Source organism: Physeter macrocephalus, chromosome 7, assembly GCF_002837175.3.
Source record: "Physeter macrocephalus isolate SW-GA chromosome 7, ASM283717v5, whole genome shotgun sequence".
Taxonomy (NCBI): Eukaryota; Metazoa; Chordata; class Mammalia; order Artiodactyla; family Physeteridae; genus Physeter; species Physeter macrocephalus.
The window spans coordinates 118,095,489-118,118,640 of NC_041220.1; the positions used below are offsets into that span (position 1 = coordinate 118,095,489).

Here is a 23,152-nt window from a genome sequence, read left to right on the forward strand (position 1 = left end):
AGTATTAAGACACGTTCCTTAAAATGGTTGACAATTTTTTCTATTAATAATGTATTAATAAAATATTTCTAGCAAAGAAATTTAGTAATATTCATAAGAAAGACACAATTTTCTACTTGGAATGATTAAAGGCTACTGCCAAAAAAAATTGGAAACTTCTAATCAACAGCTATGTGTTCAGCAATGAAAACAAATTTTGGAAAATGATGCAAACATTAGTCAGTGTACTTTTAGAGATTCAATATTCAAAAAAATGATCATTTATACAACTATGATATATAATATTTAATCCAAAGGGACAGACTAATTAAAGATATATCCAGAGTCTCCACAACATAAAACCAAAGCAGAGTCTTCATGCGTTTCTTAATGTGACCTAGTATTCAAATTTAAACTCAAGATGAGGATAAACCCATGCACTGTAAAAATAAACTAATTCATGTAAGCAGGAAATATCATGCAACGACTCTTACAAGTGACATAGCTAGAATTATCGAAGTGTCCACTCCAGCTGCTATGCTTGGTCTTTCATTTGCTAATGATATTGAAAATAATTGTTCACATGTGCGATGCTCCTGACTACCCCAAGTCTTTTAGGGACTTAGAACATTTTAAGTGTCATGACTGTAAAATACATCTCATATTAAGGAACATAACACTTCATGGTTTTTTACTTTAGTGGTTTTAATATTGACCAACTAAATGTTAGACCAGAGGAAATGTGTTTTCTAAGACTTTAACACTGTAGATAAGAGTAAGGAAAAGTAAGACCCATGACTATACTTAAAATTTGAGAAAAGTCTGATGAAGTATTTTTCCCTCCCCTTAGAGATATAATAATGGATGAGAAGTAACAAAGCAGAAAGATGGAATATGTTCAGGAACTGCCTCTTTTCATCCTACGGACATGTATACAAGTACTGTTATTTAGTTAACGTGCTATGCAAACAATTTACAATGGATAGGAAACATCATAGTCTTCTTTCAGGATAAGCAGTTACATGTCTGTTACTGAAATGCATATAATTCAACAAAAACAAACATACTTCACAAGAAGTGAAACTCCCTGATTATCCTCAAATCCATGCCAAACAACAAAAACACCACAAACAACAGGGAATTAAAAGAAAACAAAAAGCACACTATGACAACAGAATGAACAAAATTCAAAAGCAACATTAAATTTAAACAAATAACTATGAACTCAAGTTGATTTTTTTTGAAGACAGTGGAATGATATAGCAAGAAATTCTAAAATTTCATGCAGAACACATCTAAAGTACAATGCAGACAGGCATGGGGGGAAAAAAACAGATGGAATTGTTTAAGATACACAGTCATCTCGACATACATACTTGTTAACTGGACTTTTACTGACTAATTGCACCATTCATTTCTCTTTCACGATGTCATTCATTTTTGTTTTCAAAGAAATATGTGTATAGTTCCAGATAAATTAGGCCCAAAAGAAAGTATGGTAGAAAAGGGTAAGGGTTTTCTTTCCTAATTTGAGATTATGAATTAATTTTGCTCTGAATATTTGATGAGATGTGTAATCTTATTAAAGCAAGATGATGTTGATTCTTTCTGAATACCTTGTTTCCATCAGGGTTGTGGATTACAGTAGTTTGGGGCTCCTGAGTGAGAACAAAATAGAGAAAGAAACAGTTCGCATTGGTAAGTACATTCTTAACTAGTGCAGGGACAGAGCAGAGTGAGCCAGCTGACACAACTAAATAGTGACAAGAGCTTAAGCAATGTTAACTACTGTCAGAGGTTGCAGCTGACAAGATCTCTGATGAAAGATCTCCCTGGTGAGCCCATGAGATACAGCACCTCAGTACCTAGCAGCAGCATGCAAAAGACCTTATTCGTGATCAGCATACAGACAAGGCTTTGAAGTGTGGAGACCTAAAGAGGCACTTGCTGTTTCACAAAGTCCTATACCAGATAGAGCTTTCCTTTCTTCTTTAACAAACAGCCTGTTAATATCTGTCCCATAGAAAACTGGCCAAGGGTACTGGAGATTAGAACTTTTTGAGATGATCTCAAAGTCTTTGTGAAGATATTTTTCAGCTGTATTAATATGAGAACGAATTATGATGTCACAAGACACAGATAAATACCCTTGGAAAACCTAGAATCATTGGATGACGCTTAAAAAAGGGCTATCCTAAAGAATGTATTTCACAAGTCCATAAGAAATTCTGAGAAACACTGAAAAGGTTCTAGAACTAATCATATAAACACTGTAATTTGAGACACATTGCTGTTAAATCCCATGTTAATTCATATATATATAAGAAATTTCTGTTTTATAGACTTACATGAAAGATCTGGTTGTAAAGTCTTGTTCTTCCGTGAAGAAAATATTATTTTTCCTATTGCTTTCTACTAGAAAATTGAAGAAATATTCCCAAGTGGAAAATAACAGTCAAATAACTGATGTAAAAAACGATTCAGTGTCCACACATCAACGGCATGCTTGGCACTTTCATTATATGTCTTAGCAACTGGGAGTTACTGCAACCCATGGAGAATGCCTTCAATCATAAGCACTCTGCCCACTAGACTATCTCATCTCCACTACACTTTATGCTGCAGTACTTAGAAAGCATATTTACTGCTGTCCTTCCCTTCCCTGGCTGGAGGTATGATCAACACTGTTTTTTTTGCTAGTAAGTAACCTGCTATCTTGATGTGGCCTTCCTTTAAATGTTTTTAAATTGAGCCTTCTGGTTAACTCTAGTGGGACAATCTCCCTAACATTTTCCATTCATCTGAAATTAACAGTACAGAGGACAGTAGAAAACCATTAACATTTCTGAAACTCATAAATCAAAACATGGAATAATTGGGGGAAAACATTATGAAACTAAGAACACTGAATGCCAGTATTCAAACCTTGAATTTCAACATAATATGGTCTCAAAGTGTTAAACTGATTGAGTTGTTAATAGTGTGAATTTGATAGAAATGGACAAAACGGATTCCCACTGATAATTCAAAGCTCTGTGCTATGCAATTTCATTCTTTGGATTAAAGTGAAACAGTGATAATTTAATTTAAAACACAACAAACAAAAAGCTTTAAATTATCCAGTGCCTCTTTATCTCAGAAAGTGAGGTCTTACAAAGCCCTGCTGTCATAATAAGAGGGAAACGGGAACTCTGAATAAATAAATAAATAAGGTCCACATTTACTTTTGTCTAGCAGTAATCCTCTTAGCTCTCCTTGATGTCAACAGTTGCGTCAGGAAAGGAAGAAACCACTGTTTGCATATCTAGAGCTATCATCAAGAGAAGAGCTAAGAGCAACCAAAGCGCATTCTATGGTATTTCTAAGGCAGCATGCAACACTTTTAACTGAAGACCACAGCTATCGTCAGTACAATGGTCAACAATGAAATGAGGTCATCTCATGTTAGAAACACACTGTTTGACAACTACCTTTTTCTCATATCTTAGAAAGCAAAAACAAGAACAAAATCCAAAAAAATAAAAATAAAAAATGTATGTATCTATATAGTGAAAGCAAATGAGAGAAACAACAAAAACAGTAAAGAACTTAAGAAGGGTTACAGAGTCCAGGTATACCAGCGCCGGGGTAGGAATATTTTCTTTGGGGCTGGTTACCACGTTGGCTTTGTTGTTTATCTGTAGGTATGCAGAAAATAGAAACAGAGATGCCTTAAACCCCTCGGTAGCCAATGTCTCTATACACAGCATGTCTATGTGGAGATACAGACATGAAAATAAAGAGCCACTGAAGATGAACGTGAAAGACACGGTGATGACTGACAGGAATGATGATCAATTCTAGTCTCCGATGGTCACACCCAGGCTAAGACTGTGTCTGTGATGGTGGAATGACAAAACGGACTTGGCTGCTTTGGCTGTGCCACCTTAGCAAACAGACAAAGAGCTGCTTCAACGGAGCTCAAATCAAGTGTCAGAGTATGAAATAAACGTAAATAAACATTTTCATACTCTTCAGGTTGGATTCTGTTTCCCAGCTTCCAATTTTCATTGTTATGAATACATTCCTTTTTTCATTTGATTCTTGAGCCTGAAGTCACACATAGACTGTCTTTCTCTGGGGAGCCATCATTTTGTTTAGTAGGTATCAAATTAAAAACTTAGGTCTTCTGATGAAATGCAGGCTTTATAGTAAAATATCTTAAAATGATAAGTCTGGGTCTCCTTTAAAAAATACATCTTCAATTATAAATGAGCAAATTGAACTCTTTACTATATTCTGGATGCAAAATGACTTTATTTTTCACAATTGTTTGAGAGGAAAACACTATGTATTCTGTCAAATTACTGCTATTGTTGAAGACTATTTGGTAATACCATTCCCTTGCTTTAACATAATTGGTTTTGACCTTAAAGAAAGATCATTATCACTATGGAAGCCACTTTGTGAAAACAACTCAGAGGGTCAGTAAGTATTGTAATGGCCCAGAGAAGACTGTTGACAAGTGGCAAGTTGAAACTACAATTGAGTTTGGTTACTAAAGAATCAAAGACTGAAAAGTAATAATCAACATTCATTTAAACTCATGCATGACATTGTGATTATCAAACAAATATAAATTAACATTCATTCTCTTGCACTACATTATCTAGATATTTTCTTTACATATTATTATCTAAAAAATACATCCCATAATTTTAGTATAAATGTACTTAAGGACTTAAAGAGAATAACATTCTGCATAAAATAAATGAATATCAAATGAATATTTATAAGCAATTACCCCAATTTAATTGTTTAGACTTTCTAAGAATTATTTTCTTTCATATTTTATACCTACAGATCATACTGAAACTGACACTGAGAGGAAGACAGAAGGTCCAAAAAATTAACTTGGGTATGTAATATTTTGCTTTTCTATTCATTCCTATTTGTGTGACTATTTGGTACCAGTATTATTTAAATACACTATAACACTGCACTCTGTGACATGAAAGAAAAGAGAGAAAACTTCGTGCCCTTTACTGGAAAACTCTTTAAATATTAGACCATCAATCTATGTTTCGTGGATAGTTTAAAATTTTTCTTTAAATAGAAGTGTGCAGAATTTAACATAAAATTTGTGCAATAGCCAAAAAGAGATAAGAGATAATGGAGTTTATTAAAGAAGGGTCAAAATTCAGTATTCACTTTAGTACAGAATATATGAGAAAAGAGGAGGGACACACATGCAAATAATTTCCTATTCAGGAAGAGTGCTTGGCAAAACACAGCTGACTTCTTATCAAATGATCAGAAGTGTGTAAGATTAAAGCCCACAGGTATTTAATATAATCCATTTAGTTTGTATCAGTGATTGCAAAGAATGAAAGAGGAATATACTGAGAACTTTTCTTTCTGAGATATGAGACTTGATTTTTTTACTAGGTTGTGGTTGCCAAGAACTGCTTTATTTTAGTGGAAATGTCTCACGGGCATACCTATGCACACAAACTTAACCGTATAAGCGCACACACATCAACACACATGTTCACACACACGTTCACACACAGATACACAGCATACACACACTGTCGTCTCTTCCAAATGCAGCCATTCTGTCTGGATGAGCCATCTATTGTCAGGCATGGCAAATACGAATTAAATGAATATGTCCCTCAACCACTACTTTTACTTGTGTTTAAATGTATAGTTAAAAACTTTTTTGTTAAAGGTTAGCTTAATGATTTTTTTACTGTAGAAAATCTTTTGAAGGTATTTGTAATATTGATTAAGTTAAAATAATAGGAGAATTTCTGGGTAAAAGGCTAGGAGGACTTCCTTTTAAAGAATCAAACATCAAGTATGGGCTCAACCACAGCTGTCTTTTAAATGTACAAGAGCTCTGGCACTTTTGTTTGTGAAATGTATTTATTTTATATTATGGAAGCAGAGTATTTTTATTTAAAAAAATTAAATGAAACCAGATATTTAAATGATGCACTGAACTATTCTTACAAGGCATGGGCAAGATATTCTTATTTTTCAGGTGTTGAGTTCATTCAGTTTTAAGGTTAATAAATATTTTTTCCAAAAGTGCTTAACTTGGATGAATCCTTGTAAGATCACTTTCACACAATTTATAAAACTCCATGGTGGATGCATTCTGGTTTATCTGAACTAAGAATCACTCCTATTTTAGTAATCATGATTACCGTTTAAAAATAATCCTATAGTGTTTCTTCACTTTTCACAATAATTATAGACATTAATTATGTCATGGTTTCTTCAGTTTTAGGAGAAAATTGCACTTTTTAAATAGCATATGGATGATGGTATAAACTTTTTACATATCTCAAAAATTCCATTTCAAAGAAAAACAATGATATGTGAACATGGGCACTGTGTTTGATAGTTAATTAACATTAACCTGTAATGATCCTATACTTTCTCCACTTACACTAACTTAGGCAAATAAGACTGTTCTATTCCTAAGTATGAAGTTTCACAGGAGGAGAAATCTGGCAGATAGAGATCCTCACCATCATCTGAACACTCGAACTGGACTTCCTTTTCTGAATTGACCAGTCAAAGAGAAAGGAAAAGAAAAAAAATATGACCGGTTGAATTTTTAAAGTATCAAAGCATGGAGCACAGAATAATTTTGTCTTTAAAGGTGAACTATAAGTTGACTGGAAGAAAAAAGTTCTGGAAATGTTTCTTTCTATATAAGGATAGTAGTGAAAATAAATGTCTCAATAGAAACTGTGAGCTCTGCATCACCAAACAATACAGAAAAACACAGGGGAATAAAACATTTGGAAAATTTAAAATATCACATTTCCACCAATGTTACATTGGGAAAAAAGCAGACATCAACAGTCATTACTGAACTTTAAGTTGAATAAACTAAGCAGAAGGAAGAGAATATTACAGGTTGAGGAAAGGAATTAATCAAAGGTAAATGCCAACCTAACGGGAATCACAAGTGCCTGGTCACCATAGCTCTAGAAATTCCCAAATCACACACAGACAGGTGCTGAAGAAATGACTGGGCGTGAACATAAGAAGTGACAGATGATTTTCTAAGTTATATATTCAAAATGAACTGACCACTTGACTTTGGGTCAAGTTCAAATGTTAGAAAGTTAATTAATTCCCAAGAATGTTGAAGTGTTCATGAGGAATGTAGGTGTCTGCCATTGGAAGAGAAAGAAAAGGATTAAAGAAATAAAACATCGAGGTAATACTCTGGAAAGATAATAAACATAATGCATGTATAAGGTTACATTCAATCAAAGGTAAATTCCTATGAAACAAAACAGAATCAGTAGAAAATAAGCTGTATTATTTTGTTTAGAAATCCAAGAAAGTCAAAATATTCTGCCGTTATCTTTCTTGGAAAATTTTTCTAATATTTGTTCAGGATATTCATGTTAAGTCTGTCTCAATACCTTACGATAGAAGAACAGGAACAATTAAGACCTTTATAAAAAACTGCTCAAGCAGAGAAATATAGTCATTTGAATTTTGATTTCCTAGACTCAATGATTTGATTTTTTTTTTTCCCCCATGGGCTATACATTTCAGCAGCCTTCAAGAACATAGCATAACTATTTGGAAAAGCATTTGGTTTTCAGGGATTTTCAGGTCACCATGACCGTTTGAGGATGTAGTAAAACAGAGAGGATTTAGACGTTCAGTTTCTATGGTAACTACATATAAAGTCTTATTTTGTCATGATTATTTAATATATAATAAGTAGAAAAAATGCAGCTTTTCTTGGTATAAATATTAGTCATTCCTGTATATTAAATTATTTTATATTTCAACCTGCATCCTTTATCAGGAACTATAAAAAGTATAAGGTGCAATGACTTAGAACTTATATTTAACATTTAAAAATAATCCAGCATCTGAAAGTCAGAAATGAGTTTAGGAGCACCTGTTTAACTTACCTTTACTCCATCTGGTTTCTTCAACAAACTCTTGGCTGCTGCAAAACGAGAGTAAAATCAGTTTAGTGAGTTATCCATAGAAACCGATAGCCAGGCAACAAAACAGGTTATTGTTTCCTTCTACCACCTTTACTGATTTATGGCCAACATATGCCAAGTTATCAAGGTCACACTGATGAGCACGAGCTTACAGGACATTGAAACACAGTATCACTTTTCTTGGTCTTGCCACATCAAATTTAGAACTAAATTCTTATTTAGTTCATTGAATATAATTGGACACTTTGCCACTTATATTATTGGACTTTATTTCACTGTTGGCTGTGAAAAGGATACTGGAACTTTAACTGGACTATGCTTTCGTAATCCAGAAAGTTGATTTCAAGTCTTTAGACATCAGCTCACAGATTGTATTACATGTTCATTCACACCAAAAGTATCAGTTCTGCCACTTAAGTCCCTCTTCCTAGAGGTTTAAAACTCATTTGTGACAATTTGCTCTGGCTAAATAACATTCTTTTTAATAAATATATATTTGAAATCAGACAATTTCATTTTTACAAAAATATTAATAACTATACTTAAAATGAAATGGTATATTATTGACCTAGAGCAAATTTTTTAAATGCTTAGCATATGACCTTTAAAAAAAGGTATTATGTATTTTCTTATACTTCAAAATCAGAATACAAAGGTCATAAACAAAAGCCTTTTGCACTGAAAAATTAAAAATCATAAAATTTGAGGCGAGATAGAAAACAAAATGAAATCTTCAACTAAATCAGAGAACTCCTAAAGTACATGGTCTTACATGAAACTTTACTTTTTTGGAGGGAGCTTTTAGCATTCCTTCTGTTACTGAACTCCTTGAGTATATTAAAAAGTGAAGTGAAAAATATACTTGTGAATGGGTACATATACAGTGAACAGATTATGTAACTGTCAACGACAATTAGTAGATCAAGTGTAGAACATCCACAAACATGTAGGACAAAGTACACACTTATGCTTCCATTTAATGTTAATTATATATATATAGTTATTTAAGTACATCAGAATAGAATTTGGTATCTGAAATGGAAATACCTAGCTATAATAGAACTGCATGAACATGTAATTTCCTGACATCTGTTTGATTTGGGCCATTATTTTGATATCACTTTGATAAAATTTTAAATTTATTTAAAAGATACAAAAATGTTAATTTTATTTAGTCTTTAGCAACAAAGCTATTAATTTATTATTAATAAGACTGTAAGAAATAGTAGCCTTAGCTATAATACTGTGTACCTGGAGCTAAAAAGCAATATTAAGTAAATCCTGTGGCAGTTAATAGGTTAGAAAGCAAACTCAGAATAATTGGAATTGCAGTAGCAAGCGAAGAGAAGACAATGATTCAGGGTAAGCAGGGATTTGGCCTGGGAGATGCAGAAATGTCCCTTTTGCTTACTATTCACCTTACCTCACAAGAAATACATTCCACATAACGGGAGAAAAGAAAAAATAAAAACAACTTTATAACCATATACTCATGGACAAGTTACTTTAAAGAGCATGTCTGGCAATGAAACAGAATGAATACTCAAAACTAAAATGCAATATCAACTATAAGATGTAACTGTGTCTAATGTTATATCAGTTGGTTTTGAAATGACAGATTAAAAAAAAGTTTGCTTTTCATGCTAAGACATTCAGAAACAATATCAAATCCACATATTAGTCGTGAGTTTTTAGTTTACACGATGATGAAAAGGAAAATGTGAGGTAAAAAGCTTCTATACATGGGTACATATATTAATAAAGGCCCAATTTATACCTGAGACTTTAACAAAACGTACAGTCTTAATTCTGGAGATTTTTTCAAGTTAGTTTATCATTAACAATACATACCATATAAATCATCCTACTTTTTAGTGATTCACTAATGATTGGGCCACAGTGAATATTAATTTATTTGAGTATAGCATATATTAATATTTAATGAGATATTGAACTCACCCATAAAAATGTCAACTATATTAATCAACTGTTCATAAAACAGGTAACTTGACAAAGGCAGTAACAAGATTTTACTACACCAAACAAATTGGACAAAATACATACAATTGACTAACACAATCCCTCAGTTTGTAGCATTACTCATTGTATTATTATCATTGTTGCTATTTAACAGGTCAGTGGAAGCCTTTGGAAAGCCTCCCATGAACTCACATTGTATACAATGGGAGACAAAAGGTGACCATTTAATAAAATGGTAAACAGTAACTAGAAATTGGTTGAGAAGTTTGGAAAACATGATAATGATATGGATCGTCACCTGACATCACTACAATACTCAGAAGTGAAGTATGTAGCAGGAATAAATTACTGAAGACATAGCTGGATAATTTGATGCTGCAGATCACTCTTATATAAACAGTAAGCAAAGTAAAATGGTAGTATTTTTGGTATAATTGTCTGACAATTGTTCCAAGTTTAAACAGCCAAACAGTAAGTTTTACCAATGCAACTGTCTTGCTGCTTCAGTCCCTCTCCATACATAAGACTGATGAGCTTTTGCCAAAATTCTATTTTTGGAAACCTGATCCTCTGAGGTAACCTATCAAAAAAAGGAGTTCCAAAACTCAATTTCTGGAAAGAGTATATACTTTATGGTGACTCTGGCGAGTCACTTCTACAATAAAGAAATAGTTTAGCTTTTTTCAGCCCATTATTTAAACAAACTTATTTTTACCAAGAAATCATTTCAAGGAACGTTTATTACTGTGGGGTAGGTTCTCTGTAAATTCTTGAGTTTAGATACCTTTGAAAGTTGTAATCATTCTTATAGCAGGCCAAGATATTACAGAACTGTACTTTCAAAAGAACTTAGGCCTAAAAGAATTGGGTTCCTCAATAATGGCCTTCTTCTAAAAATCTTGCTTACTGGGATTCCCTGAGAGAATGAGACAAAAAAAGAAACTATTCATAGTTATTACTTTATGAGATATCAATTAATTCTATGTTCAAAATGCTGAGCTTCAAGCTGCGGGGAGGACGTAGTTCCAAACTGTGTGCACCCCAGCAGGGATGACAGAGGGGTTTCGAGTCCCGCTCCAGTGCTGACTAGAGGTGGGGCTGCCCGGGTGCTCTCGTGGAGCGTGCAGTCACGGGCCTAATGCCTCTGCGAGACAGCACCCAGGTAAAAGCCTCACGGCAGCCACAGGTGTGGAAGGAATCCATGGCACACATTTGCCATCCCTGAACAACAGTGTTTTTCTAATTATTAAAGAATTTAAAATTAAATTCCAAAAAAGATACCAGAGAGGAGAGGAGGGGATCAAGAACAGAGTTCTTAACACGTGTACCTGAAAAATTCCTCGTAGCCAGCATAGTTGTCAAGATGGCACCCTGTCAGAGCGATAAGAATACACAATTAATGCTGCCTTTGCAAACCACTGACCTAACAAAGAAGCAGTTTTTGATAATAAATCTTCTAGCTTTACTTTCAGTCAGGGCATTTTGGTTTTGGTTTCCTGAGAGTAGCAGGCCTATGTTTCTCATAATGCTGGGACCACCCTTGTGGGTGCGGCCAGATTCCATTTATTAACCTGCACAGCTGTTTTCCACTGAAGGGAGGGACCACGGCACGCATGGCCAGTGATCCTAGGTCTTCATCGTAGCTTTAATTCCAGTGTCGATTCCATTTCCCAAAGACTCAGAAGAAGAGTACAGAGGCTTTTACACATTTAAAAGCCTTTGCTCGGGCTTCCCTGGTGGCGCAGTGGTTGAGAGTCCGCCTGCTGTTGCACGGGATACGGGTTCGTGCCCCGGTCTGGGAAGATCCCACATGCCGCGGAGCGGCTGGGCCCGTGAGCCACGGCCGCTGAGCCTGCGCGTCCGGAGCCTGTGCTCCGCAACGGGAGAGGCCACAACAGTGAGAGGCCCGCGTACCGCAAAAAAAAAAAAAAAAAAAAAAAGCCTTTGCTTATAGTTCTGTTCCTTACACGGAATCTCGCTGCTCATGCTGCCAAATCTCCCTCCTCACAAAAGGGGAAAACTTACCTTCAGTTTTCTTCTGGCATTGAATTTCTTCAAGCAGTCAACAGTCTCCTGTCTGTGCATCATGGAAGCAACAGTAGAACGTTGCTGGAAGAGGAGAAAAATAAACTTAATTGAGGATATTTAAAAGATACTCATTCCTTAACTTCATCAAATTTTTATTAACGGTGCCTGCATCCATCTGACAAACTTATAAGCATTCAACTGCAAGAGTTTCCTAATAATGAAAGACTGATTTTGCCAAGACTATTTGTAAGACAAATTTTAAAGGAGGATGTATTTTTCATTTGATCTCCTGAGATCTCTGGAGAACTCTGTCACTTACACAGATCCATGGGTGTTTCAGTGCCTCCGAGGCTGTGATACGCTTGGCAGGGTTGATAGTAAGCATTTTATTGATGAGGTCTTTGGCTTCAGGAGTCACTGTGTCCCACTCCGGTGATGGAAACTTTAAAAATACGTTTATAAAGGGTTTAAAAAATAGATACACTCAGTGGAACAGAGAAGAGCCAAATATACTAATAATTTCCTTAAGTAGTGGATTTCTTGTATAAGTTAAATTGTATCTACATATAGACAAACTGATGTAGATATATATATCCCCCCTCTATGTATATATCTCTATATTAAGATATTGAGTGTAATTGACAAGGGACAACATGTACACTAAATTGCCATAACTAGTGATACATTCTTAAATTTGGAAAAATAAACTCAATCTTCTAGTCCTCTCAAAGCATATTTGCTTTGATATGAAAATTCAATTTTATGCAGCCTTTCTCGTAACTATTTATGCAATTTTGCAAAAGTCAGTAAGGCTGAGACATTGTCACATCGTCATGCTACTATGCCAAGGTTCAAAATAATGTGTTACACACTTCCACAACTCATCAAGAGTAATAGCAGAGATAATAAAACAGCTTCAATTCCTCTTCCAAAACTGACCTGTAAATTGTCGCTATTTGGAGTGCAGCAGTGAGAAGAAATCTGAGACTACAAATTTGAGCCTCAGCAGGATTTCATTTTAACACTTCAAAAATGATAAATTTCACCGAAAGAAAGTTCATGAAATTTACTCTCATAACTTCTATTAGTAATCCGTTTGTATAGTAATAATATGATAAAGAGATTTATTCTAAATTTGTGTATAAATTTTTGTTGATAATTATGTAACCTCACTTTCACTTAATAAGCATATTTAGTAGAAATAATATTCTTGATGGGTTAAGAAAAATGTATATCGCATTAGTTTCTAAATAAACAAAATATCAGGTTCTCTTCTCAATTCATAAATTTTTATAGACAATCTTGAGAAAAAAGGCATAGTCACTGTGCCTTAATGGACTTGTTAGTTCACTTTTAGTAGTCATAAAATGGGCAGTTTGTGATCCATTGGCAAAACGAAACGTAAGAAAAATGATGTTGACTCTTTAATACTTGCAAATTTTTGCCAGTTTAACAACTGTCATTTTAATTCCAGAAGTTTATTTTGGGCAGTTGTGAAAAATTGCTAATCAGGAACTATTGAAGAAACACTCAACCCTGCTTCTTTATGATGTGCAGATCTTCTGATAGTAAATGAGGGGCTGGGTTCAACCTAGATAAAGGTGGGCCCTTTTCTTATTTTTCTAACTTTCACAAAGTCATTCCTTCACATTCACCAAGCAGTGCATTGCAGAGCTGTGTCTTCCCAGAGAGGTGCCTAGTTCTAGTCTGTAAAGATGGTGAATGTGCTAGCTTGGCCAGGTAAATTACAATTTGGTTTAATTATCATTAGTCTGGCTAAAATGGAATGCTTCAAAATTAAAAGATTTTAAATACCTGTGATACACACATCCATCTGAATGTTACGTTTAGCCAGAAATGCATTGGGGAGTTCATGAGACCTGATACAATATAATACAGACTTCTCATAACTTTTCTCACAGCCACATTGAGCTTTTAACTTGTACACAGAAGGTGGACCCAATATTGCCTACCACTTAGTTAGCCCACTTAATAACATAGAAAGAGCATGTCCAGACCTTGCATTCTGACTTCCAGAGGACTGTGTGAGGTAAAACCAGAGGAGGTGGTAAATCATATTTACAGACATATTTATCAAAGGAGAGAAAACTATACCAAAGAGCACAAAGTTAAGCCCTAAAGACAAAGGAGATAAGGTCTTACTCTTCAGATACAGAACTTAATTCATATGCCTACTTTCAAATATTCTAATTGTAAATGAAATGTATTGGAATTGTGATTTTCAAATATTTTTCAATTGTGAAACCCATTCTTCAAATGAAAGCTCTCAGAGAAGCCACTTGGGTAAACAAAACAAAAACGGTCAAAACTGACATAATGGAACAATGTTCTATTTGATACATGGATCACTGCAAAGTATTGTTGGTATATAATTATGTGATAAGCATTTGAAAATATAATTCAGCTAAACAGGTAGTAACCATTTCTAAAGCAAAAATCTTTTAATTTTTATATGTTTTAAAATGCACTAAGATCCAAATGGTTTGACAAGCAAGGTCCTTCCTTAGAGACTTCAATCTGTTTTCCTTTCAATCTTAGGAGATATTGAGCTAAAAGGAAATAGAAACTGGATATAGATGCTGCATTTCTTATTCTTTATCTCCCTTCCCCTAAGAGAGAGGAAAATAATAAGGGACATTATTGAAAATTATGGTTAAAATAGCAATGAAAAAAATCTGGTTCTTGGTCAATAAACAAAAAACCCTGGTCTAAAGCTGGATGAACATTTATTACATACATCATAAGCTCCAGCCTTGATCTGCTGATAGAGTCTGTGCTGGTCTTCATCCCAGAAGGGTGGATATCCAACCAGTAGAATGTAGAGAATGACCCCTGGAGGGAACGAGCATATTAACATAACGTTAAGTCACAGACAACAATAAGTAAAATGTGGCAGATCCACCATGATATTAAGCCACACCCATTCAAAGAGGGGAAACTGGATTGTTGGCAAACTTCAGAGAGACAGGTTCTGATCTACTCTGAAGTGTTCTGTGGAGGGTGAATGCCGTTCCCCCTATGCTCAAAAGCTCTGATGATGCGTCAGGTCCAGTGCATGCACCAAAGGATTCTAAAGACGCACAGCAGGACAACACCGAAGATGAAGCTCACCTGCCATTGTGGCTGACACGTTTGGCCTCACCTGCCTATATGTGATCTCCCTGCACTTTTATCTATTTAGATACCATGTGATTTTAGTCACTTTGTAGGTTGACATTTAAAAACATAACATGTTATTTATTTCCTTAGCCATTTTGCTGCTAATTAGGACATTTTGTAGAGCAACTGTGCCCTGGTTATAGATACATGCTCTAAACAGTCAGGGTCCCTGCGAGTGTGGATAACATATAAAGAGATGAAAATCCTTTTCTCTTTAATGACCTTAGTCTTCAAAAATAGAGTTTTTCAGTGAAACAACTAAACCAGTGTTACCACAGAAGAGTATATGTTACAAAGAGGATAAAGTAAGAGGAAAGTGAAACTGTACATAAAATTCAGAGAATTAAATACTCAGCTTTAATACAATTTGAGATCTTTTTCATAAATATCAATATGTAATTATTCACAAATTAATTTAATCAACACATGATTTAACTTTTAAATTAAAAAAAATTCTTGCATTTGCTAGTTTTTAAGTTGCCTTGAAGTCATATCTGGGGTCTAAATTTCTCCCAGGACTGTCCTTTTTGTCATCATACGTCCCTTCCTCTACTTTTGAAATACTTTATTAGCCTGCTTAAGGTCTTCACTTTCTTTTCTAGCTCATTGTCGCGGAGGAAGATCTGCCATTACTCTGACGTCTCCTGCTTTCATTTCTCTTGCCGAGTCCCCTTAACTGGGGAAGCCTGGGAGAGGTGGTAAGACAGGTGATACATTGCCTGGAGTGCCTGAGTCTTCTTTTTCCCTTTGCCAAAGCTGATCTCTTCGTTTCCTTACCTTTATTCTCTTAGTGACACCCAGCCCTGCTCCTGTCCATCAGACTTGCCATCTGTATACGAAAAACGCTGTTGCAGCTAAAATGGCTTTAAACAAGGGTTTATTCACCCTAGACTTTTCTAACCTGCTTCAGGAAGACTCAGTTCAAAAGCCGATCACTACTGGAATAAAGCATTTTAAGCAACATTCTTAAATAAAAACCCAACAAGGCTTTAAAATCAAGATTGAAAGTTACTTCACCACAGTGGAGTTTAAAAAAAAAAAAAAAAAGGACAATGCAGAAAATCACAATATATTGGTACCTCACCTTCACAACATAAAAATATTTTTTCCATCACTACATTACAGACTTAATGTGCATTCATTTAAATTTATTTTCATATTTTTACTATCTGATGTAACAGAGGCATCTAATGACAATGATAACAATGATGATGATGAGTGTCTGTGTTTGTGTTCCCAGGAGGCAAGGAGAAAAGAGGATGCACTTAAGTAGTTTTAACCCTCTGCTATGGTTTAGGGGGTGAAGAAGAAAATCAGCTTTGTAACTGGAAGAGTCTATAGCAATTGTTTTTTCTTTGTGAAAAATTATGGAGTAATTTTTATTCAGTAACATAGCTTAAAAACACAGGCTGCATTTAAAAAATTTTTTAAACATCTTTATTGGAGTACAATTGCTTTACAATGTTGTGTTAGTTGCTGCTGTATAACAAAGTGAACCGGCTATACGTACATATATATCCCCGTAGCCCCTCCCCTCTAGCGTCTCCCTCCCACCCTCCCTATCCCAACTTCCTAGGTGGTCACAGAGCACCGAGCTGATCTCCCCGTGCAATGCAGCTGCTTCCCACTAGCTATCTTGTTTTACATTTGGTAGTGTATATATGTCAATGCTACTCTCTCACTTCGTCCCAGCTTCCCTTTCCCCTTCCCCGTGTCCTCAAGTCCATCCTCTTACAGTAATTTTTAATTAGACATTTTTCTAGTAAACATCTGGAGTTAGACTGTTATAAAATTATAAAGCAGACTCACAACTGTGACATTTAGCGTTCTGGACCTAGGCCTGGCCTGCTTCTGATGCTTTGTTCTTGTGCATTACATCTACTGGTAGACACTTGGTATGGTACTTCTCTGGGAAGGGAAGGCTCACAGACAGTTCATTCCCCAAGAATCAGCAGTCACTACGTAGATAAATCCTCGTGATTTAATCGCTTGATTGAGGGATTTCTATGAAAAATGTACTTTTAATAAAATAATAGCATAAATATAGTAGATTTAAAAATACTTTCAGGCTGGAAGATTTAAAGAAAAGAGCTACATAGACATTACTGAGCAGACTGATGTGAAACTGTCAATGCCTATTTAAATAAACACTGTTTTGTAAGCTTACTTTGCCTTGCTCATTAGACTAGATTCCAAGGCATTTCTGGGTTATGTGCTTTTTTGTGGCTTTATTTTCTGAAAGTACAGAACAACGATGAGCGTTGTGGCATATTGATAAGGATAATATTAGTAAATTTTATTGTAGATAACACTTGCTGAGCACTTACCTGTGCTTTACTGCATTACCTCATTTAATCTCTATACAATACTATGAGGTAGATGTTATTGCTCCCATTTTACAGATGAGGAAACAGAAGCCAAGAGCTTAAGTGACTTAATTGTTTGAGCCACAGGCAGCCTTGACAAAGTCATGTCTTAAACATTCCCTGCAGCCACCTTTTCTTTATTTATGAACTTTAACAAGAATGGTCATTTTAAGTTTTAAATTGTTTGTGTTGAGAGGCCTTGACTTTCACTAGGAAGGTTTCAATTCGGTTCTGCCTTAAATATTCCCTGTAGCCACATTTTCCTTTAGCTATGCACTTTTAACTTGATTATTTTAAAGTTTTTGTTGTCTATTTGAGAGTTCTTGCCTCACTAATAAAAATCCGATTTACATTTTCCTCATAATCCTAATATTTTACCTTTTTCTCCTAGGTCAGAGAAAAAAAGATGGCACTAAGACATCTATAACTAAAGCACTAATATCTTTAAAAGCCAACCAAAGGGTCTTCATTTTCTTTGCAAGAACACTTCAGGGGGTGATATGACCTCCAAATGTCAGATGTCTCTCCTGATGTTAGCCCTTCATGATCACTGCCTAGATATTTCATTAGGGGTTACAAAATAATAATGATATTCTAATTCTAGTACACCTTCCTTGGTCTAAGAATAACTTACTTCATCAGCTGTTTGGTTACCCTGAGATATAGTTCATAGAGGAAAGATAGGGTAATTAATTTTTTCCTTCTTTACTAATCAGTTTTCAAAATAATGCATTGGTTCCCCAGCATCCTCCAAAGGCTAGGATTTCTGATGCATTTAGACCATTATTATGAATGCATGGACTTAAACTTATTTGATGCTTCAATCCCTTACTGTTATTTTTCTTATTTATCCTCTAGTTATCCCATCTTTAGCCAGTAGAAGACTCTTCAGTTTGGCTCCTGAGTCCTGTTAATACAAACTCTGTGGCCTCTAATAGTTTTCGTTCTTTCTGGTTATCACCAGATGCCCCTGGATAATCTTGTACTTTTCCTAATCCAGACTTGGAATCAGCCACTTCTATAAGGAATCCTGATTTCCTATAGTGGCAAACAGTGTACAGAGACCGAGACTGGGTACGCTGAGGAGTGCTCTGTGGGAACTACAGGCTTCTTCAACAAATACATTGAGAAAGGAAGAAAGAGGGGTGAGAAGAGGGGGAGGGGGAGAGGAGCAGAACTTACAAATTGAAAGAGACTTAAGAGACCAAACTGACAGCAAAATTATGAGACAAGAGGGCAAATAGCAAAAGTACTAGATATTTGATAATTTTAAGCAATTATTATTACATGACATTTAAAAATATTTCTATTATTGGACTTCACTTAAATAATCTTGGGGTGGAGGAATTAGCAGGGTGGTGAAGATGAAAGATTAGCCATCAGTTCATTATACTACTATTCTGTCTACTTTGTACAGAGAATTTCCCCTAACATTTTCCATGAAAAGTTTAAAAAACTATTTTGACACGGTCTGCTTCACATAACATTTAAAAAAATGGAAACTATCACTAGTTTTCATTATCTTATGTATATATTTGTGCTCGGGAGATGCTAGAGATGTTTGATGAATGAGTTGAGAAGCACTGATTACCGATTAGGTAGAAAGACTACATTATCAAGAACATTCAAAACTGATTTTTAATAAAAGCTAGAGTTAGAAAAATGATTACACCTATAATCACATTAATGATTAAAACATTCTAAAGGCTGTTCTTATGAAAAAAGAGGTGAAGAAGCAATGCTGAGAAACTCTTGAGAAGTCAGTGGGAAGTTAATGGAGCAATCTAACAAGGCATCCACTTCATCTTCTCAGAAAGCAAAGGGCATAGCATGAGCTTGCGTGCAAAATGCAGGTGGAGTTTGGAAATTAACTAGTGAGGGATAAGTATGGCTCCTTTTTATCCCTTATGCAAAAAATAAATAAATAAATAAATCACAATTCAAATAGGGAAAGTGTTCAACTCACACTCTGAGACCCACAGAGCCAATGACGGGTAGAACAAAGATCTACAAGATCAAGGCCAGCAAGTTAGAAAATTATTTTTCCAACGATGAAAGCTATTTACACCATGTAGTAGGGGTGGCAAACTGACAGGCTTTCTGGCACCAGGCTGAGGTGAGTGCAGGTGCCTGCTGGGCATGAGGTAGGCAGGAACCAGGGGAGAGCACGTGTCCATTTGTCTGACAGGTACAGAGGCCATATAAGAACAAAAGCATCTTGTTATTAGCTCTTTCAATTACCTTAGAGAAGCCAGAAACTGATAGTTTCCAGAAAAATCTTCTGATATTAAATTATAAAGATAAATGTTAACACACCCCAAAATAAAAGGTCCAACTGTCTGGCCAAGATATCTGCAGACCACCTGTTTGCAACGTCTGCTCTACAATGTAAGAATCCTAAGATTTGCTGCCCTAAAGGAATTTGCAACTAGCTGAGTTATGCTGCGCAATGTTGGTGTACACCAGAATCACCTGGCAAACTTGTGAAAATGCAAATTCCTGAACTTCATCACAGAGAATCTTATTCAATGGTTCGTGGGTGGGTCCCAGAAAAGTTGTAATTTTGATAAGCACTCAGGTAGGTCACTTTGAAGCATGTGATCTGTGATCCACAGTTTGAAAATCATCAAGTCAGGGAAACCATAAATACTATATCTAGAGAAATGTCTGAAAGTGTGTAAGTTCAGAATAAGAGGATATTGGTAGAGACTGTGACTGGGAGTAAAGCTCCATGTGTTGAAGACTGATGAAGATGTGGGTCATAAGGGATGAAGGCAGATTGCCTTCTAAATGTGAGGCACACCTGGAATGGTCCAGTGTAAGTGCTGCAGAACTGGTTGGTAAGAGCCACAAATTGTCCAGTAGGCTTGTGATTTCAAAACGGTAGTTTCTCAAAAAGCGCTTGATGCTGACTTATTCCAGCTGAAATATGAAAAGGCTAAGGCTCAGAAATCACACAATTGCTGGACCTAAATTGGCCAAGAAAGAAAAAAGAAATATATTCCATAATATTTCAAAGATTTGTCAAAAGTTACTGTACATTCTGTGACAGCCACTATATTATCACTCATAATTGTTCTGATACCTAATTCAGGTAGAGGAGTAGCAAGATAAGGGGTGTGTGTGTGTGTGTGTGTGTGTGTGTGTGTGTGTGTGTGTGTGTGTGTGTGTGTGTGTGTGTGTGTGTGTGTGTGTGTGTGTGTGTGTGTGCATCTGTGTGCCCGCTATGTTTATAGACTTACATTTACTATTTTTTAAAGCCCAGATGTAGAAGGAAGTTCGTTTAAAAACCAGTGATTCAGTGACATCTATAAACATTTGCTCATCCCATTAGGGAATTATGACACTAGCTATATATGCAAGAAAACTATCAAAATCAATTTACTGTTGTTAATGGCAGAACACAAGGCTATGTTCTTGCTTCACTAATGTCTATCATTTACTTTCCAGTAATAGACTAGTAGCTTTCAAAGCCCAGGTACAGGTCAGATTATATTCTGTGTGAGATCACAAAAGCAAGTTAATGGTGGTGAGTATTTGAAATTCCCTGTGTACAGACTACTGCATGTTTCTAATAAAAATAATGCACAGACTTCTTTGAGCCATTATACCAGTGCTGTGCTTCACTCTGTTCTGTGTCAACTGCCCAAAGACAGCCTTAGTGAGTGCTCATAGTTTAATTCACATAGAAGACTACCTGCCATTCTGCTAAATGGCTTATTCTGCATTTTTTTTGTTATCTGGGTTATGTAATTTCTTACCACACTACCCAATGTCTAGCCTTGCAAAGAAGTAGTTATTCAATTGGCAAGAGCTAGTGCTGATGGGATGGTTGAAAAACAGCTGCTCTCAGATATGCCATTACCTAAAAGCAGTAAAATAATGCGTACGTTACTTTGGTGGTTATTATGGGGATGGGGATGAGGAAAGGTGCACCATCTTATAAGTAAGGTGAATTTAATGTAACTATCAACACATATAATAAAATGGTAAAACAATATTCTAAACCCACAGCAGAGATTCAGAAATGTAACAAAAAGCAGAAAAATCCATTATGATGTTCCTGGTAGTGGGCAGTGGGGGGTTGCCCATATTTGGGGCACTGCCCCAAATATGTAATATTAGAATATCTAAGACATTGCTGTGGTTAGCTGCATGATCCCAAGGCATTCTAGCCATGCAATTAAAAGATGCTACTATCTCTAAGGAAAATGGGAGCTGGTGGCAAATTCATGCTTTAAATAGGGCATGGCTCGTCACAAAGGGATTTGGCTGCCTGTAAAAAAACACATAAAAAGAAAAGGTAAGAAATCAAAAAATACCTAGAAACAAATGACAATGACCCAAAACCTATGGGATGCAGCAAAAGCAGTTCTAAGAGGGAGGTTTATAGCAATACAATCCTACCTCAAGAAACAAGAAACACCTAAAATAAACAACCTAACCTTACAGCTAAAGCAATTAGAGAAAGAAGAACAAAAAACCCCCAAAGTTAGCAGAAGGAAAGAAATGATAAAGATCAGATCAGAAATAAATCAGAAAGAAATGAAGGAAACAATAGCAATGATCAATAAAACTAAAAGCTGGTTCTTTAAGAAGATAAACAAAATTGATAAACCATTAGCCAGACTCATTAAGAAAAAAAGGGAGAAGACTCAAATCAACAGAATTAGAAATGACAAAGGAGAAGTAACAACTGACACTGCAGAAATACAAAGGATCAGGAGAGATTACTACAAGCAACTATAGGCCAATTAAATGGACAACCTGGAAGAAATGGACAATTTCTTAGAAAAGCACAAATCTCCAAGACTGAACCAGGAAGAAATAGAAAATATAAACAGCCCAATCACAAGCACTGAAATTGAGACTGTGATTAAAAATCTTCCAACAAAGAAGAGCCCAGGACCAGATGGCTTCAAAGATGAACTCTATCAAACATTCAGAGAAGAGGTAACACCTATCCTTCTCAAACTCTTCCAAAATATAGCAGAGGAGGGAACACTCCCAAACTCATTCTACAAGGCCACCATCACCCTGATACCAAAACCAGACAAAGATGTCACAAAGAAAGAAAACTACAGGCCAATATCACTGATGAACATAGATGCAAAAATCCTCAACAAAATACTAGCAAACAGAATACAACAGCACATTAAAAGAATCATACACCATGATCAAGCTGGGTTTATTCCAGGCATGCAAGGATTATTCGATATACGCAAATCTATCAATGTGATACACCATATTAACAAATTGAAGGATAAAGACCATATGATAATCTCAATAGATGCAGAAAAAGCTTTCAACAAAATTCAACACCCAATTATCGAGAATCCTAAAGATGCCACTAGAAAACAACCAGAGCTAATCAATGAATTTGGTAAAGTAGCAGGATACAAAATTAATGCACAGAAACCTCTTGCATTCCTTTACACTAATGATGAAAAATCTGAAAGAGAAATTAAGGAAAGACTCCCATTTAGCATTGCAACAAAAGAATAAAATACTTAGGAATAAACCTACCTAAGGAGACAAAAGACCTGTATACAGAAAAATATAAGACACTGATGAAAGAAATTAAAGATGATACGAACAGATGGAGAGATATACCATGTTCTTGCATTGGAAGAATCAACATTG

General features: G+C 35.4%; 1 protein-coding gene across 33 annotated transcripts in view; it reads right to left on the minus strand.

Moving 5' to 3' along the window:
* CAMK2D (calcium/calmodulin dependent protein kinase II delta) overlaps window positions 1–23,152 on the minus strand; it is a 321,127-nt gene that overhangs the window by 36,645 nt on the left and 261,330 nt on the right. For 7 of the 33 annotated variants that reach the window (XM_055086199.1, XM_028492202.2, XM_028492201.2 and 4 more), the window contains exons 9-16: window positions 14,722–14,816; window positions 12,283–12,405; window positions 11,961–12,044; window positions 11,264–11,306; window positions 7,917–7,954; window positions 6,501–6,533; window positions 3,582–3,656; window positions 1,596–1,637 (exon numbers count right to left, since the gene is read on the minus strand). In XM_055086199.1, coding sequence (XP_054942174.1) covers window positions 1,596–1,637; window positions 3,582–3,656; window positions 6,501–6,533; window positions 7,917–7,954; window positions 11,264–11,306; window positions 11,961–12,044; window positions 12,283–12,405; window positions 14,722–14,816 — 533 coding nt within the window. The remainder of the gene's footprint in view (window positions 1–1,595; window positions 1,638–3,581; window positions 3,657–6,500; window positions 6,534–7,916; window positions 7,955–11,263; window positions 11,307–11,960; window positions 12,045–12,282; window positions 12,406–14,721; window positions 14,817–23,152) is intronic. The other 26 variants (XM_028492220.2, XM_024119153.3, XM_024119156.3 and 23 more) reach the window with 11 other exon arrangements.